This window comes from Lutra lutra, chromosome 4, assembly GCF_902655055.1.
Source record: "Lutra lutra chromosome 4, mLutLut1.2, whole genome shotgun sequence".
Classification (NCBI taxonomy): Eukaryota; Metazoa; Chordata; class Mammalia; order Carnivora; family Mustelidae; genus Lutra; species Lutra lutra.
Window position 1 is genome coordinate 91,019,913 of NC_062281.1, and position 16,867 is coordinate 91,036,779.

Genomic DNA, 16,867 nt, shown 5'->3' on the forward strand with positions numbered 1-16,867 from the left:
CTGGATCATGACCTGAGCTGAAGGCAGAGGCTTTAACCCACTGAGTCACCTGGGTGCCCCTAAAGCAGAGATTTTTTTTTTTAAATATATTAATTTATTTGACAGAGAGACACAGTGAGAGAGGGAACACAACCAGGGGGAGAGTGAGAGGGAGAAGCTGGCTTCCCATGGGGAGCAGGGAGCCCAATGCAGGGTCAATCCTAGGACCCTGGAATCATGACCTGAGATGCTTAATGACTGAGTCACCCAGGTGCCCCTCAGTCCTGTTTTTGTAAATAAAACCTTATTAGAACACACTTGTGCTCATTTGTTTACATATATTAGATATGCCTGGTCTGGGCAACAATGGCAGATTTGGGTAGTTGCCTTCAATCACACAACATTTGTCATGGGAAAAAAATTTGTCATGGGAATCAAATGGGATAAAATAATTTTTTTTAAATAAAAGAAGAGGGAAAGTAACATTTTTGAGAATCTGTTATATTCCAAAACTTGTATGGGCATTTTATGTGCATGATCTCATTTGATGAAATAAAGCGCCAAAGACAGCTTATATATCATGTTTAGTGGAGAAAGTAATTGGTAGAAGGACTTGAGTTAGTCTCTTAAAAGGGGGTAGGGTTTAATTGATAGAAACAAGAAAGGCTGGGCAAGGTGATGAGCATGAACAAATGTTTAGAGTTAAAAAGTCTTAATTGTTCATCAAGGTTGAATAAAAAAGTGAACAGAGGTATCAAGTAGGGGAACAGAAGGAGAAACAAAGACTTTGACTAAAGGCTTTGAACTTCTCAAAGCACTGAGGAGCTGTTGAACAGTTTGAATAGGAAATAATATGTGGGGGTGCCTGGGTGGCTCAGGGGGTTAAGCCTCTGCCTTCAACTGGGGTAATGATCTCAGGGTCCTGGGATCGAGGCCCACATCAGGCTCCCTCAGCAGGGAGACTGCTTCCCCCTCTCTCTGTCTGCCTCTCTGCCTATTTGTGATCTCTGTCAAATAAATAAATAAAATCTTTATTTAAAAAAAAAAAAAAGGAAGGGGCACCTGGGTGGCTCAGTGGGTTAAAGCCTCTGCCTTCAGCTCAGGTCATGATCCTGGGGTCCTGGGATCGAGCCCCGCATGGGGCTCTCTGCTCAGTGGGGAGACTGCCTCCCTCTCTCTCTCTCTCTCTCTGCATCCCTCTCTCTCTCTACCTGCCTCTCTGCCTACTTGCAATCTCTGTCTGTCAAATAAATAATATCTTTTTAAAAAAAGGAGATGACATGCAAAACACTGTTCTAGGAAAAGTACTTGGTATCAGTGAGACGGGATTAGAAGTAAGAGAGACTAATGCTATAATTAAAGTTTAGGCCAAAGATGTGGCAATGAAATGGGTAGGAATAAATGGATTTTAAGAGACATTCCAAATACAGAACAAAAAGGATTTGGTGGGACACCTGGGTGGCTCAGTAGGTTGAACCTCTGCCTTCAGGTCGGTCCAGATGCCAGGGTCCTGGGATTGAGTCCCCACATCAGATTCCTTGCTCAGCGGAAGCCTGCTTCTCCCTCTGCTTATACTCTCCTCTGACAAATAAAATCTTAAGAAAAAAAATATATATATAGGATTTGGTGACTGAATGGCACCAAGTTTTAAGTTTAATTATCTAGAAAAAACTAAGGTAGCATAGATAGCGTTAACAGAAGAAAAAGCGTATAAGGAAGAACAGGACATCTTTAAAGGAAAGATAATATTTTGATCAGTGACTTCTGGAAAAAGCACCAGACTGGAAACCCTGAGTTCTGTACCCATGTTGTGTTGTCTTGCACAAGCCACCAAAATTTCCTCATCTAAAAAATTAGGGAGGTGATGGTGCGCCTGGATGGCTCGGTCATTAAGTGTCAGCATCTGCCTTCAGCTCCAGTCATGATCCCAGAGTCCTGGGATCGAGCCCCACATTGGGGAGGCTCAGTGGGGAAGCTGCTTCTCCCTCTCCACTCCCTCTCCTTGTGTTCCTTCTCTTGCTATGTCTCTCTCTGCCAAATAAATAAAATCTTAAAAAAAATAAAAATAAAAAATTAGGGGAGTGAATGATAACTTTTGGCTCTAAAATGCTGAAATTTTCAACAGTATTTAGGTGTCAATAACATATAAATAGAATTGCTCAGCAAAGATGTAGACTTTCAGTATGTCTTCCAGGGGAGAGAGTGGGACTAGAGATGGGATTCAGAAGTCTTCAAAGTTGAGGCAATAAAACCATGAGAGATGAAATCTTTAAGTGAAAGAATACAGTCAGAAGAGTAGAGGATCAAGGACTGAACCTAAGGTAATACCCATGCTCTGGAGCAGGCAGAAGTGGGGCCATTAAGAGATAGAGAAGTTGCTGCCAGGTAGGTAAGAGGAGGATTAGGATAGTGTGCTGTCATGGGATCCAAGGGAGGAGAGTTTCAGTAGGTAGCATCAAGAATGTCAAATGCTACAGAGAGCTTGAAGCACATAGCCTTTGTGCTTGGATCTAGCTATTGATTTGGTGGAAGCTACATTAGAATACCTGATCCTGGAGGCTCCTGGGTGGCTCAGTGCGTTAACTGTCTGCCTTCAGGTTTGGGTCATGATCTCAGGATCCTGGGTTCAAGCCCCCGCACTGGGCTCCCTGCTCAGTATGGAGTCTGCTTCTCCCTCTGCCCCTCCCCACTGCTTGTGTGTGCATGCTCTGATAAAATCTTTTTTTTTTTAATTTTTAGAAAAGATTTTATTTACTTATTTGAGAGAGAAAGAGAGCAAACACGAGCCAGGTTGGGCGGGGGGTGGAGAATGGGGAAGGGGCAGAGGAAGCAGAAGATTCCTGGCTGAGCTGGGAACCCAACGCAGGGCTGGATCCAAGGATCCCTGGATCCTTGAGGAAAAGAGGAGAAGGAGGACAATCAGACTCAAGAGATGTTTTCCAGAAGGGGAGACCTGGTCCCACTTGTGGGAGGAATAAATATTATTTGTAGGAGAAAAAAATAAATAATTCAAGAACAATGTGAAGTTACAAGATAAAGAGGGGATAAATGATACAGCAAAAGTTCCAGAGGAGAAAGGTAATCCAGAGCACAAACAGAGAGGTTTGCCTTAGAAAGGAGGTCATGCGGCGAGCCTGGGGGCTCAGTTGGTTAAGCATCTGCTTTTGCCTCAGGTCATGATCTCAGGGGTCCTGGGATTGAGCCCTGCCTGGGGTTCCTTGCTTAACAGGGAGTCCGCTTCTCCCTCTCCCTTTGCCCCTCTCTCTGCTCATGTTCCATTTAAATGAAATGAAATGAAATGAATGAAATGAAATTAATGAAATGAAATGAAATTAATGAAATATGAAATGAAAGGAAATATGAAATGAAATGAAATAGAAAGGAGGTCATGTTTTCTGAAACCAAAGACAATTGTTCCCTGAGAACAGGGACTTGAGAAATAGGGGAAAGATGTATAACTAGCTGTGAGAAACATGCTAAGTAGCCAATAAACAATAACTAAAATGAGCAAGTAGTCTGATACACTGCCAAGGCTTAGGATGGGAGAAGACATGGTTTTGGTGGAAACTGGGACAAATGAGTCAGTGTGATATACAAAGAAAGGTAGATGTAGATAAATTAACAGACTTTCATGTTTGCCTCCTGATAACTCTGGGTAGCTTTCTTTACTCTTGCATACATTTAGTTGCAGGCTTTTTTTTTTTTTAAGATTGATTTATTTATTTCAGTGGGGGAAGGGCAGAGGGAGAGGGAGAGAGAGAGACTCTCAAGTAGGCTCCATGCTCAGCATGGGGTTTGATTTCACAACCCTGAGATCATGACCAGAGCCAAAATCAAGAGTCAGATGCTTAAGCTTAACAGATTGAGCCATGCTGGTGCCCCTCCTCAGCTTTTTGAATAAAGATGTGGCCCAGTGTCTGAGGAGACTCCCCATTCTGACAGTTCTAGGGCACCCCTTCCTCTTTGAAACTGACAACGACAGTGGGTGTTCTGGTTCTTGTGTCCCTCCTCTGCCCACAGAAGATGACATATGCATTTATCCACAAGCATCAACAGCTCTCATCAAAGCAGAGAGCCATCCCAGAGGAGAAGAACCTGCTAGAACCAGAAGAAGAATCTGGGCCAGCTGGAAGACTACAAAAGGGAAAGGTACTAGTCTCTTAGACTAAATGAAAACACAAGCCCAATTCCAAACCCTATAACCATCCCAGGAGTGGTCCTTAGGAAGCCAGCTGTAGTCTCATTTGGTCTCCACAGAGAGCAGGATTTTTGTCATCATTTTTGTCCACAGGATTTTTATCATTCCATCCAGACTTCTAACTTGCTGGAGCTCAGGTGCCTGGGTGGCTCAGTTGCATGAGCAACTGCCTTCAGCTCAGGTCATGATCCTGGAGTCCCGGGATCAAGAACCGCATCGGGCTCCCTGCTTGGAGGGGAGTCTGTTTCTCCCTCTGAACTTCTCCCTTCTCATGTTCTCTTTCTCTCTCTCTCTCTCAAAAAAATAAATAAATAAAATCTTAAAAAAATATATATATATATATATTGGGGCGCCTGGGTGGCTCAGTGGCTTAAGCTTCTGCCTTCGGTTCAGGTCATGATCTCAGGGTCCTGGGATTGGGCCCCACATCGGGCTCTCTGCTCAGTGGGGAGCCTGCTTCCCCCTCTCTCTCTGCCTGCCTCTTTGCCTACTTGAGATCTCTCTCTCTCTGTCAAATAAATAAATAAATAAAATCTTAAAAAAATATATATATATATATAAAACTTGCTAGAGCTCACTGTCACAAACATTCCCACCCCCTTTCTTCTCTGCAGCTCAGAGGATCGATACTGGTACTTGGAGCAGAAAGTTGCAACTTCCTTCAATCAACAAACTGTTTAGGTATAAAATTTCTTTAATCAAAAAGGACTTCTCTTCCCTCAACACAAATGTACATATTAAAAGTAAAAAAAAATAGATGAGAGAGACATATATTTACACAAATGAGAAACCAAAGTCTCAAGTCCTGGATTAGGGGTTGAGAGAATGGACATCAGGAGCAACTGAAGGATGGCTTCTCTGCTGCTCTAGATGTCCCACAGTCATCTCTCTGGCCATGGTGGGTAGACTAGGCCCAGATCGGGTACAGCCCCAGTCTGGTGGCACAGTTACTGGCAAACGGTGGCAATGAGGTCCATCTCCAGAGAGTTTCTTAGGATCACCAGAGATGACAGGAGACACTGTAGTGGGTGGAACTGGAGTGGCTGGGGCAGAGTGGGTGAAGGGCTGGACTCCATGCTGGACAAAAAGGATAACACCAATGCTGGCTCCAGTGCCTAAAGGACCATGGCTAAAGGAAATGGTACCTGGGGAACTGAGGGGGGGGTTGCAAATTGGAGTGGTGTGGATCCAAGTCAGGTGCATAGTTGGCCATTCAGTGAGATGCCAAGGCTGCTTTGGTTTCAACAGTAGACGTCCTAGCTGGGTCTGGCCCATCTTTTCCATGGGAAGTGTAGGAGAGGAAGCAGCTGAGGAACTGTGGTGGCTTGGAAAATGCTAGAAAGGGGAGACAAGAAGAAAAAAAAATATGTGAGAGAGCTTTCAGATTAACTCAACTTGGTTGCTTAAAACTTTTCTTTCCCTGGGGACTCTGTTTGCAATGGAAACATACCTCGTTTTATGCAACAGCTCATTTTCTGCCAGGCAATGATTAAAAGTTTTAATAACCTAATTATACTTTTATTTACTGAACCAATACTTGAAGGCTTGTTATGTACCATACACTGTATCAGGCACTGGACATTCAGACAGGCAAAATAAAACAAACAGTCCCATAGGTTCTCACTGTTTATAAAATAATTCGTTTTGGAGCTTCTTTCTTAAAAGTCTATTTTTAGTTGGAATCATCAGTCACCAATTTCTTTATTTTAAATTTTAATTTCCCTTTGTTGAGTTTCTTAAATGTAAATTAATATGCAGGCAACATCCTCCTGCTTAATTTTTTTAAAGATTTTATTTATTTATTTGACAGAGACACAGTGGGAGAGGGAACACAAGCTGGGGGAGTGGGAGAGGGAGAAGCAGGCTCCTCACTGAGCCAGGAGCCCAGTGTGGAGCTCGGGGTTCCTGGCTCGATCCCAGGACCCTGGGATCACGGCCTGAGCCGAAGGCAGACGCTTAATGACTTAGCTACCCAGGCGCCCCTGCTTATTTTTAAATGAGTTATTCCCACAGCAATAATAACTATGGTTAATAGAATACAAAAAGGACTGTCCATTATCTATAGGGGATTTTACCCTCCCTGTTATTCAAGGAGATAATAAATATCCTATTATTTGAAGGCACAAAAAAACAGGTCACTTCCACACAGGTCCTTCTTCTTTTTTTTTTTTTTTTAAACATTTTATTTGACAGACAGAATACAAGTAGGCAGATAGGCAGGCAGAGAGAGAGGAAGGGAAGCAGGCTCCCTACTGAGCAGAGAGCCCAATGCGGGGCTCGATCCCAAGACCCTGGGATCATGACCTGAGCTGAAGGCAGAGGCTTTAACCCACTGAGCCACCCAGGCGCCCCCACACAGGTCCTTCTATGCACGCATGACAGCCCTCCTCCCCTCCCAGTGATATACTTGTTATGACCAGTCCTTGAAGCCCACCCTTCCAGAGGATTTGGTACAAGGATACTTGGGTAGGAGTAAAAAGAGGGAGAAGGAAAGAGTTTTAGGGCAACAGAGAAAAAAGGGATTGTAGAGAAAAGCTAAGGACTCTTCCTGCATGACTCATTTGGCCAGGTGAAAAGCCTTCTGTATCTATGCAGAAAGCAGATAAACTGCAACATGAAGGAAAGGGTTAAACTTCATGGAGTTCTTTGTAGTGATCAGAACAAAACAGAACAAAAACCATACAGGAACCAAGACAGTGTAGGAAGGTGAGGCATTCCCTCCCCTGAAAAGAAACCTGTTGGAAAAGAGGAAAAGACTCAAGAGAAAACAGAAGAAGGAACCCATTTCTGCAGGTACACTTTGTTTCCTTATTTCCCCACCTCCCCCTCGGTTTTACAAGTTCTCACCTTGGTCAGCTGATGCCTGCTATTACCCGATGATGACTTCTGAGCAGCTATGTGAGGAAACCAAGTCTTTAACATCCCTTCTACCTGTAGCAAGGTTCCTAGGTAACGTTCCCTGTGAAAAAGATATGTCTTTAAAAAGCCATAAAGTGTGAAAAAACAACAAGACAGGATTATAGATATCTCCTTTTTTATGAAGTACCGAGGAAAGAACCAGGGGAACTTACCCCATCTGTGGCTTCTGCAAAACACCTACAATACGCTGGATTCTATCCATTGCCACACTCTGCTGGAAACTGCTCAATCCTGGGGTCAGGGAGAGAGAAAGACATCAAGGGTTGAGATTCAAGAATTTCTTCAGGGAAAGGAAGGACAGAACAGGGTTAGAATAAATGCACCTAAAGAAATTAAATCACAGGGGCGCCTGGGTGGCTCAGTGGGTTAAAGCCTCTGCCTTCTGCTCAGGTCGTGATCCCAGGGTCCTGGGATCGAGCCCCGCATCGGGCTCTCTGCTCAGAAGGGAGCCTGCTTCCCTTCCTCTCTCTGCCTGCCTCTCTGCCTACCTGTGATCTCTGTCTGTCAAATAAATAAATAAAATCTTTTAAAAAAAAGAAATTAAATCACAGATGCAGAAAGGTAATAATGTATCCTATGAAGATTTAAGAGAAATACACATTTAAAACATTGAGAGAAAGAGAAAGAGATGAACCTAGCAGAGATAATTGCAACTAATCAGATAATTACCCCTCTCAAATCGACCCATCTTCAGCCCATTCAGTAGGTCTGTGAGAGGGCGAATGAATCCTTGAAGCTCTTTACACTGTAGGAAAACAGGACAAAGGCTATGAGAGGACTGAGAATTGCCCATACAGTACTGTTCTTCCCCACCTCCAAATCTGGGAACCAACACTATCTTCATAGGGTCCTTACTAACAATCTGGGTGCTAAGTCATTCCAGTATTGTCTCCTTTCTCCTGCTTTCTCTTACCTTCTGAGCAAAAAGCAGGTCTCCTTCTGTGGTACAACCCTGGATGTTTATGTTGGGCTGTAATTCACCATCTCTTGATCTTTTGACCCCAGATCCTGCCAAAGGAGATGCCAAGCCCCGCTGTTCCAAGTGAGATACTGTATGTTGGTTGCTGAAAACCTTGGGCCGTTGCCTGCAGCGAATAGGACCAGGGCTGGGCCTAGAACCTCCCCTTTGCCCGACAGGGTGGGACCTGGGGTCATGGGTCCCCTTGTCCTCCCCCTCGCTATCGGAGGGGAGGCCAAAGTCACTGTTCACTGGGGAGGTGGAAAAAGAGGAAGAGAGAGAGTAGGAAGAACAGGAGGAAACGCTAGCTGGAGAATCCATAGGTTCAGAAGCAGGGGCTGGAGAGCAACTCCCGGAGTACCCAAAGATCGGAACCTGCAACTGAAGAGCAAAGCGAGGGAGTTTGTAACCATAACCTGGAAATTAGGAAATGGATTGGGAGACTGGGGTGTACTATGTGGGACGGTAATACCTCTTCTCTCCTCCCCAGCATTACATGTCTCAGAGACAATAGAAAAAGTCATCTCCTCCTCCTGCCCGCCCCCCCCCTCCCCGTTAAGAACCTGGACTGCCCCTCTGGCCTCCGCAGAACAGTTTCTCAGTATGATACAGACTGTTCTTCCTCCCCTCTGTTCAGAGTAAATTGACCGACTTGACACCATCCCCTGACAGTTGTTCGCCCGGGACCCTCTACAGTCGCGTCTGCCACGTGATGCTATCCTTCCCAATACCAAGATCTGCTTTCGGTCCCAAAACCTACTCTCTCCGGGTCTGATCCTCTCGCGCGGATCGCTTCCTTATCCTGCAAGCCTCCTCACCCGTACCGGTCCGCTCAGCCCAGGCTGTTTCCTGCTCCTTCTCTAACTCTGCGGGTCTCCGCTGCCCACCTCCGCCTCTCTCCCACTGGGTCCCGCCCCTTCTCTCCCCCCTCCCCGACACGTGCGGCTGGGCACGTGCCTTACCCCTGCGTACACAGACCTCGCACCCTCATTGGCCGTCTAGCCGGTGGCACGTGACTCTTGTTACTGAAGTTCACATTCCATTTGCTACAGCCTACAGGGACTCGGCCAATAGAGACCCAGGTAGATGACGATTGGCTGGAAGGGAATAATTCCGTGCCCCGCCCCTACATGCGGCTTGCGAACAGGACCCGGTGATGAGAAAAGGAGGAGGACGGGAAAGAGTAGAAAAGGGCGGAGCCCGTGGCGTTAAATAGGATGATGGTGGGCAGAAGACGTGCGGTTGGAGTGTGCAGACTGGTTGTGAGATCTGCGGCTCGCGTGTTGCGATGTGGGACTCTGGGCTCCTCCTCGGTAGCAGCGCCCCCCCCCCCCGCAACCCCCCTCACCCCTCCCCCCTCATCTCACGAGGGCTGCACGTGGAAGCCATCAGCGACTTGAGTCTGCAACGTGTAGTGAGAGAATGGATGTATCCCACTGTGTATCCTCTCCCCCTCTGGGCCGCGCGGCCCTCGTGACTCTCGGGTTTCTGTTTCACCCTCTCCGCCTCCTCCTCCTACAAGTTGGGTGCCTCCTGCCCTGCTGGGTGAGGAGGGTGGGGACTGCCGCCGAGAACACCGCGTCCTCTCGCGCACTCCCACTGGGGCGGCTCCTCCGGCCCTTTCCTTACATAACCCGCCACGCACGTTACCAGCTCAGATGCCAGCCAGCCACGACTCTAGAGGTCAAAGCCGAACTCGGTTGTTCCTGACTTTTCTATCCGGGCTCCTCGGCCCCTGCGCCCTGAATTCTGTGACTTCTAGCGCAGGGAACGGAGTATGGGTAGGTCCCTGATTTCCTAATGGACCTTTGTCCTGCTTCATTTCCTTTATTTGTTCCCTGGAGAAGATTCGAAAGGCTTGGAAGGAGGGAAGGTGGCGAGTCCGGAGGTGACAGAGTCAGGAATTTACTATTCAGTGCCCCTTGCAGTACGCAAAGTACAGCGCGGCGAAGGAGAGGCTCGGGGACGGAGGGTTGATTGAGGTTGTGGCACCGAAGAGACCGCAAGGGGGCAGCCCAGTTCTGATTAGGGTCTCGAGGACAGAGAGTTAAAGTATGTCCCTGCCTGCCCTAATTAAGCGCTGGAAAAGGCACATTGTTGGGGGCTGGGGGTGTAAGTGGAGGAGGGTGTGAATTTTTAAGATCTATTCTAAGTAGTTTTTAATATTTTACATATGTTTAACAATGTGCTTATTTTATAAAAAGAAAAAAGTGTTCTACATAAACCTCAACTCTCTTTTCCCAAACACAGTCTCAACACCATGTGTAATAAAATATTAGAATTAGATGAAATTAACTGTCTGTTGGTTCTCTTCTCCATTTTTCACATTTCAGGTTTATTCACAGTCCTAACTATTCCCTCTAATTCTACTGACACCTAACTCCCTTTCTAATCTACCCTTCCATCCCCATATCTTAGCCTTGTGAGATTAGAACAGACCCTTATGAAGGAGTAGACAGAAACCGGATTATTTCATTTATTTATCTTCCAATTTCCTCTTCCCAAATCCCCATCAAAAGAGTTGTAGCAGCCTTCTTTCTCCTAAAAAAGCAAAGAAAAAGGGAAAAATACGGGGCCCAGGAGGCTCAGGAAGCCCTTCGTGTCCCCCCCCCCCCCCCTCTATGAAAAGTCCACAGATTTCATATTCTGGGCTAGATTTCCCTCATCTCCTGGAAGATATGTCCCCTCCCCTCCTCACTCCTTTCTCTGGTAAGTCTCTTCACCCATAGTTATTTCGAATCCCAATTTTAAATCCCTTTCCTATAGTACAGGCTTCTCTTCCCTCCTTCTTGCCTCCACCATCTCTCCTCTACTTTAGGGAACCAAACACCACCCCTTCTGCCTCTGAACTTTGCCTCTTGACTCTGCCAGGTTGTAGGGCACCTCCCACTATGCCCTCTGGCAACTGCCATATCTTAAACTACCTCCTGGCTGGAACAAGCTTTAATTCCTCAAGGAAATCTGGAGAGGTTTCTTCTGTTTCACCTGCTTCTGCTGTAGGAGGTCCTGAAGTTCTCCCAGTTCAGAAAAAGTAATGACTCTCATTTGAAAAGTCTTTGCCTCAACATCTCCTAAACCTCTTTAAAATTAGAGAGGATTTTTCTAAACAGGACCCCTTGACCTTCAAGCAGCAGAGAATTGATTGACCAGGCTGGAAACACTAGCCAGAGATATTTGTAAAAAATTACTTCATGGACTCCCCCAAGGCCAGTGGCTGCACTCTCACCTTCTACATGAAATATATCCCCCCCTGAACGAGGGCCCAGGACAGGAGGAGGGGAACAGGACTCTGCAGACTGGATACAGCATCGTTCAGATCTGGACTCTGCTAAAATACAGACATTCCCCCACGGTAGGCCAGTGTCATCCTTCCTACCATCCCTCCTCCCCCTCTAGAAGGATAGCCATCTCTTTATACCAACCTCAGTGTTTCTTTCTTCTGAGCTTAAAGATCCAGCTCTCCTCCCCATAACTATGAGGAGTCCTTTCCTCTGTGCCTTTCAGCCTCCTGAGCATACCAGGGAGGGTCAGCTCCATTCAACAATGTGTATTTTTTTATCTGTTATGTGCATGACACTATGCTTAGTCACAGGGCTAGGTGCTACAGCGGGGTTGTAAGTGTGATTAAGACCTTGCTCCTTTCTTCAGAGGGTTTACAATCTAAATGGAGCCTACTATATACCTTAAAATATTTCCTTGTCCTTGTCATCAATCACCAACTTTCCATTCTTACTGATTCCTTCCATCTGTGTTCAACTATATTCAGGTTACACTTTGATCCTCTTGCCCTTTCTGGCTGTTGCTTCTCTCTTTTCATTACCAGATTTCTCAATAATTGGTCTTATTCTCCCTTATGTTCTTCACAAGGTACTCCCTCTCTAACTCCACAAAAACCTAACTTTTGCTTAACCACTCTAAAACTTCTTTCTTTGGAGCTACCAATGACCTCCTTTTCTTTGGCCTCTTGGTTGCTTTTTATTGATTATATTAAACTTTATCTTCTAGATTCTATAATACAGACTTGCCTCTCTGCCTACCTCTTCAATCAGTTCTTCTCCATTTCCTTGGTTGATTCCTCTTCCTCCTGCTGACTACAGGCATAGTCATTGGCCTTTGGTCTTCTGTGTACTGGCTTTATTGAGCTTGTCTACTTTCGTAACTCTGACTTTGCACTTAGAACTGTAGCTCTGATGTAGGTCAGCTACCTTTAGGACAGCTACCTTTAGGACACCCTGATAGGGTTGTCACCATAAATTCAGCTTGGCCAATACCTAATTTATGTAAATACCTAATTTATAACTTCAGTCCTAAACCATTCTGACCTTTCACAGTTCCCCTTTTGGTCAGCCATTTTCCCAGACATCCATATTTGAAACTTGTAAGCTATTTCAACTCTCTCCTCATTTATTGCTCATTGCATTTTCTTCAAAATATTTATTTTTCTCCTCTCCATTCAAATTGCTATTTCCCTAGTCCAAGCCTTTAAAATGGATTGTTTCCAGAATGATGTAAATCTCATGCATCTCTCTCCACTCCACTGCATCCTGCATATAAGAAATAGTTCTTCTAAAATACCACTTTCACTCTATCTTTACCACACTAAAGAACTTACTAGACTCCTTTTTAAAGTCCTTTTTAAGTGCTTTTAAGTCCAGACTTCAGCCTGACACTTCAGATTCTCTTGTGATTCAGCCCTATTGCTTTCCCTATGTGAAATTACCAAGCAAATATTAGGAGACTTGTAAAGGTTAATTTTTTAAAAAATTTCCTACTGTTTCTTCCCATACACCTTCTCCTTCAATCATACCTATCCACCAAACATGCAGTATTCTGTCCCCTCACCAATGCATCTCTTACATCTGCCATTCTTCCAATTGTTTTCCTACTTCCATAATTTACTGCCACTCAAAAGCTTACCTATTCTTCAAAGTATATCTCACCTTCTAAGAGTCTTTGAGGCAACTCCAGTGTATTCTGATTTCTGTCCTTCCACTGACTAAAACACTTGCCCATGTCAGATGCTCTCAGATATATATGTAATTGAACATGGTTATGAACCTCTTCATTTTTTCCTAAATGTTTTGTAAGTGTGAATTGAATTTTATAAATACTTTATCAAAAACATCATAGATTTCCTTTCCATCATCAGCAGAATCCTTCACAGTGGGTGGTCATAGGTTACATACACATTTAAGTACTATTGAACTGACATTTAACTGCACCAAATCTTTCCAGTTTTCTGAATACAGGGTTAGTATTAAATTTCAATGAAGGGGCCCCTGGGTGGCTCAGTCAGTTAAGTGCCCAGCTCTTGGTTTCTGCTCAGATCATGATCCCAGGGTCCTGGGATTGAGAGCCCCATGTCTGCTCCACACTCAGCAGGGAATCTGCTTGAGGATTCTCTCATCCCTGCTTCCCCTGGCGCACGTGCGCTCTCTCTCTCTCTCTCTCTCTCTCGCTCTCTTAAATAAATAAATAAATAAATAAATAAATAAATATTTTTTTTAAAAGATTTTATTTATTTATTTGACAGACAGAGATTACAAGCAGGCAGAGAGACAGTCAGAGAGAGGAGGAAGCAGGCTCCCTGCTGAGCAGAGAGCCCGATGCGGGGCTCGATCCCAGGACCCTGGGATCATGACCTGAGCTGAAGGCAGAGGCTTTAACCCACTGAGCCACCCAGGCGCCCAATAAATAAATCTTTAAAAAAAAAAAAGCAACTAAACAAAATCTCAGCGAGAGGTATGATGGCCAAGCTGAGCTAGACACCTGCATTGCTATATTAGTTATTTGGTTCCTTCTTCCACCGAAGCCTATTATTTCAGCCCTCCCTCTGTTCTCTGTCACCAGCCCTGGGATCCACCACTGCACACCCCCCTGCCCCGCCCCACCATCCCCAACCCACTTACTGGTTCCGTTGTCATTGGTTTCACTGTTTCTGGCTTCTGAGTGTCTGCACCTTCTGTTTCATGACTAATGGTAGTCTCTGCTGCTTCCCTTACCTCCTTATCCAGCCTGTTCTGCCCTCAGTAGGATCAAGAAACACAAAGTTATCATTGCTTCCATCCAACATCCTCAGAGTTTTTCTGTTTAGACTCCTTCTCTCCTGCACCCCCCACCCCCCAAAACTTAAGCTCAGGGATCCTCCCTACTTTACGTTTGCATAGATTATGTACCTTATCGCATCACCAATTCCCCAGAGTCAAGGTGTGCCCCTCCCTCTCAATGTCTTCGCAAACCTACTGAGTTCTGGTTTTATTCTCTTCCCCAACTGTGGTTAACATGTCTGCTTTGGGCCTCTTTCTCAGTTCCATTTCACTAACTTATTTGCTTTCCTGCTAATCATTTATATTTCGACATTGCCCAGTTCTTTTTTTAACTGTTAACTATCCCGACCATCTGAGATGTAGAGGTCGCTCACCAGTCTGTCCTCAGATTCAAACATGGAGTAATCAACAGTGAAATTTGCACCAAAGTCATCTGGGGAGGAGAAAAAATCAGTAGTGACAAATGAAAAAGGTAGCAGTAGGTCAAGAAATGGAAGGAGGTAGAAACTGCTCAGAATACTTTAACTTGCTCAAGTTGCAAAATTTACTGGTGTAATCTAATTCTAATGAACTTGAATGTTAAAAATGTTTTTGAATGTATCTGCATTTATGTTTTCAAACTGGTATTGAAAATAATTTACAAATTTGAAAATCTTCAAATTGTTTCAGCCGGTTTCCAAAGAATTGAAAATCACTAGCTTGAGAAATAACATTATGAGGCTTGATAAGGGCTTTGCTCATAGCCTAATTTCTCTCTGATCTAGTTGTTCCCATTGCAAAGAGAAAGGCAAAGTCTCAGAACTAAATCTCTCCAAAACCTCTGTGTATCCTGCTATAGCTCAGAGCCTTATACATACTCACCATAATTGGGGGTCACTGTGTAATAATAGATCACCTGATAATAATCATCCTCTTCCAGTCCTTTTTCATCCTCATATTCTTGTCCTATGGGGACAAGGACTAGAAGTCAGGGAGCATCTGGAACTCCTTAGCAAGAGAAGGCCACCAGAAGGTGACCTCAGCTCTATCAATTTCTTTTCTCTCTACCTCCCCCCTCTAAGGGTCTTACTATCTCACTGCCTCTAAACCCTCCTCAGTCTTTGGGGCTCCATATCTATGATGAGGGCTGTTACTCCATGCCCTTTCAATTTAGGAACTCCTAGAGAGAAAACAGATCCCTTCACATTCTGTAAACCCAAAATGAGAGCTAAAGCTAAAAAAGGTAGGAAGCAGAGGTGCCAGCAAAGAAGAACTCCAAATCGCCTCCCCAGTACTCTGCACACCGTACTGGATTTGTGACAGCCCTCCTTCTCTTCTTGGTGTGTCTCACATATAACACAAACACACATCTTAGGCTTTTGGACTTGGGTTTTAGTTCCGGATTCACCGCTAACTAGCAGAACAATCCTGAAGAAGCCACTTAACATCCGCTCTCTTTAAATGAGTCAGCTGGACTAAATGACCCATCTGCATTAGTTTTTCTTCCTTCCCAGGACTAAAAATATGTGGCTTTGGCATGATTAGATCACGGGCTCCAGGCCTCCAACTACACATTTCCCTAAGCTCCTTGAATGCTCTCCCCAAACCCCAGGCAATGACACAGGAATCTGGAGGAAAAGGAAACAATGAGAGTACCTGGCAGCCTGGGAACAAAGGAGGGAAGGAGCCAAGCTACTTTTGGGACTCTCTCCCGGAGGGAAGCCAGTTCTCCACTACCCTAAAGGCCACCCCCCCCCATTTCTGTTTCCTTACTAATATAACGGTTTTTCTCCAGTCCTCTGGGAAAGAAGATACCCTGGCTTCTCTCACCAGTTTCAGACTGCCCCACCTTCCAGGAGCCCACCTCTCTCCTCCACCCTCTCTGGAGTCCCTCTCCATCTTACTCAACTCTGGTGATGGAGAGCTAAGGTCACTCTTGTTAGGACCTCCAAGTATCTGGGGCTCCATCCGCATCAGCTGTCTCTTCTTTGACAGGACTCTGCTTTCCTCCCCTTTTCCTGGCTCTATGTTCCAGGTCCCTCCCCCTGCCCCCAACTGGACTCTGGCACAGATGGGTGTTATCACTCTCCATCAAATTGCGCCTCTCACCCTCTCCTCATTTTTCTTTTCTCCCACCCCACTTATGATAGAAGACCTGGTCCAAGAGCTCAGGGAGAGAAGTGAACTTACCTAGGATAAGTTGCACAGCAAGGATGGCTACGAAGAGGACATCCATTCTGGATTCTGCACTATTGTTGTGAAAGTAAAAAAGGAAATTACAGAGTTTCTAACCAAACTTACCCCGCCTTCTGCCCTCCTCCAACGCTGGAGCAACTCTTCTCCCAGGGGGTTGAATTCCCCACCCACTTGCTGACGGACTAGATCCTCAGTTGTGACTGGTCAGCCAGATCTGCCCAGATTAAGAGAGGCAAAGTGGGTTTTGAGGTGAATGGGTGCACTGAATTCCCCAGCCCTAGATTAGATCCATTCAGGACTCCCGAGGTGGCCACCACCAAGACAAGCTAACAAACAAGCAAAAAGCCAAACCAAAACAAAAAACCTCAGCTGGCCTAGGAACTTCCTGTCTCCCCTCCTCTCCTTCCCTCCTCAGTCCTCACAACAAGATCCCCCTCCTTCTCACTGTCCCTGACTTACCATCACCAAGCAGACTTGAGGCTTATGCACAGTCTCTCTTCACAGGCAAAATGTTGTGAGGAAGGGATGAGCATTTTTTCTGGACTGAAAAAAATTCCCTCTCCTCTGCCTATCTTGGATTATGAAGTACAC

The 16,867-nt window shown here is 45.3% G+C and overlaps 2 protein-coding genes across 7 annotated transcripts; both read right to left on the reverse strand.

Annotated features, from left to right (window-relative positions):
• Positions 1-4,829: 4,829 nt before the first annotated feature.
• Positions 4,830-9,200, reverse strand: CIART (circadian associated repressor of transcription). Of its 3 annotated transcripts, none has more exons than XM_047726021.1 (6): positions 9,033-9,200; positions 8,010-8,435; positions 7,766-7,841; positions 7,249-7,327; positions 7,025-7,136; positions 4,830-5,512 (listed from the first exon to the last, which is right to left on the reverse strand). In XM_047726021.1, exons 2-6 carry the CDS (start codon positions 8,373-8,375, stop codon positions 4,988-4,990), a joined length of 1,158 nt encoding a protein of 385 aa, XP_047581977.1. In that variant the 5' UTR covers positions 8,376-8,435; positions 9,033-9,200; the 3' UTR covers positions 4,830-4,987. The 3 variants fall into 3 exon arrangements, with proteins under 3 accessions (XP_047581977.1, XP_047581979.1, XP_047581978.1); XM_047726023.1 differs by lacking the exon at positions 9,033-9,200 and adding an exon at positions 8,873-8,958 and having other exon boundaries at positions 4,831-5,512; XM_047726022.1 differs by lacking the exon at positions 9,033-9,200 and adding an exon at positions 8,815-8,947 and having other exon boundaries at positions 4,831-5,512.
• Positions 9,201-10,516: 1,316 nt separating this feature from the next.
• C4H1orf54 (chromosome 4 C1orf54 homolog) lies at positions 10,517-16,861 on the reverse strand. Of its 4 annotated transcripts, none has more exons than XM_047726033.1 (7): positions 16,736-16,799; positions 16,271-16,329; positions 14,963-15,046; positions 14,476-14,534; positions 13,964-14,074; positions 11,281-11,379; positions 10,517-10,595 (listed from the first exon to the last, which is right to left on the reverse strand). In XM_047726033.1, exons 2-6 carry the CDS (start codon positions 16,314-16,316, stop codon positions 11,284-11,286), a joined length of 396 nt encoding a protein of 131 aa, XP_047581989.1. In that variant the 5' UTR covers positions 16,317-16,329; positions 16,736-16,799; the 3' UTR covers positions 10,517-10,595; positions 11,281-11,283. The 4 variants fall into 4 exon arrangements, with proteins under 4 accessions (XP_047581989.1, XP_047581987.1, XP_047581990.1 ...); XM_047726031.1 differs by having other exon boundaries at positions 11,281-11,382; positions 16,736-16,790; XM_047726034.1 differs by lacking the exon at positions 11,281-11,379 and having other exon boundaries at positions 16,736-16,861.
• Between the last annotated feature and the right edge of the window lie 6 nt (positions 16,862-16,867).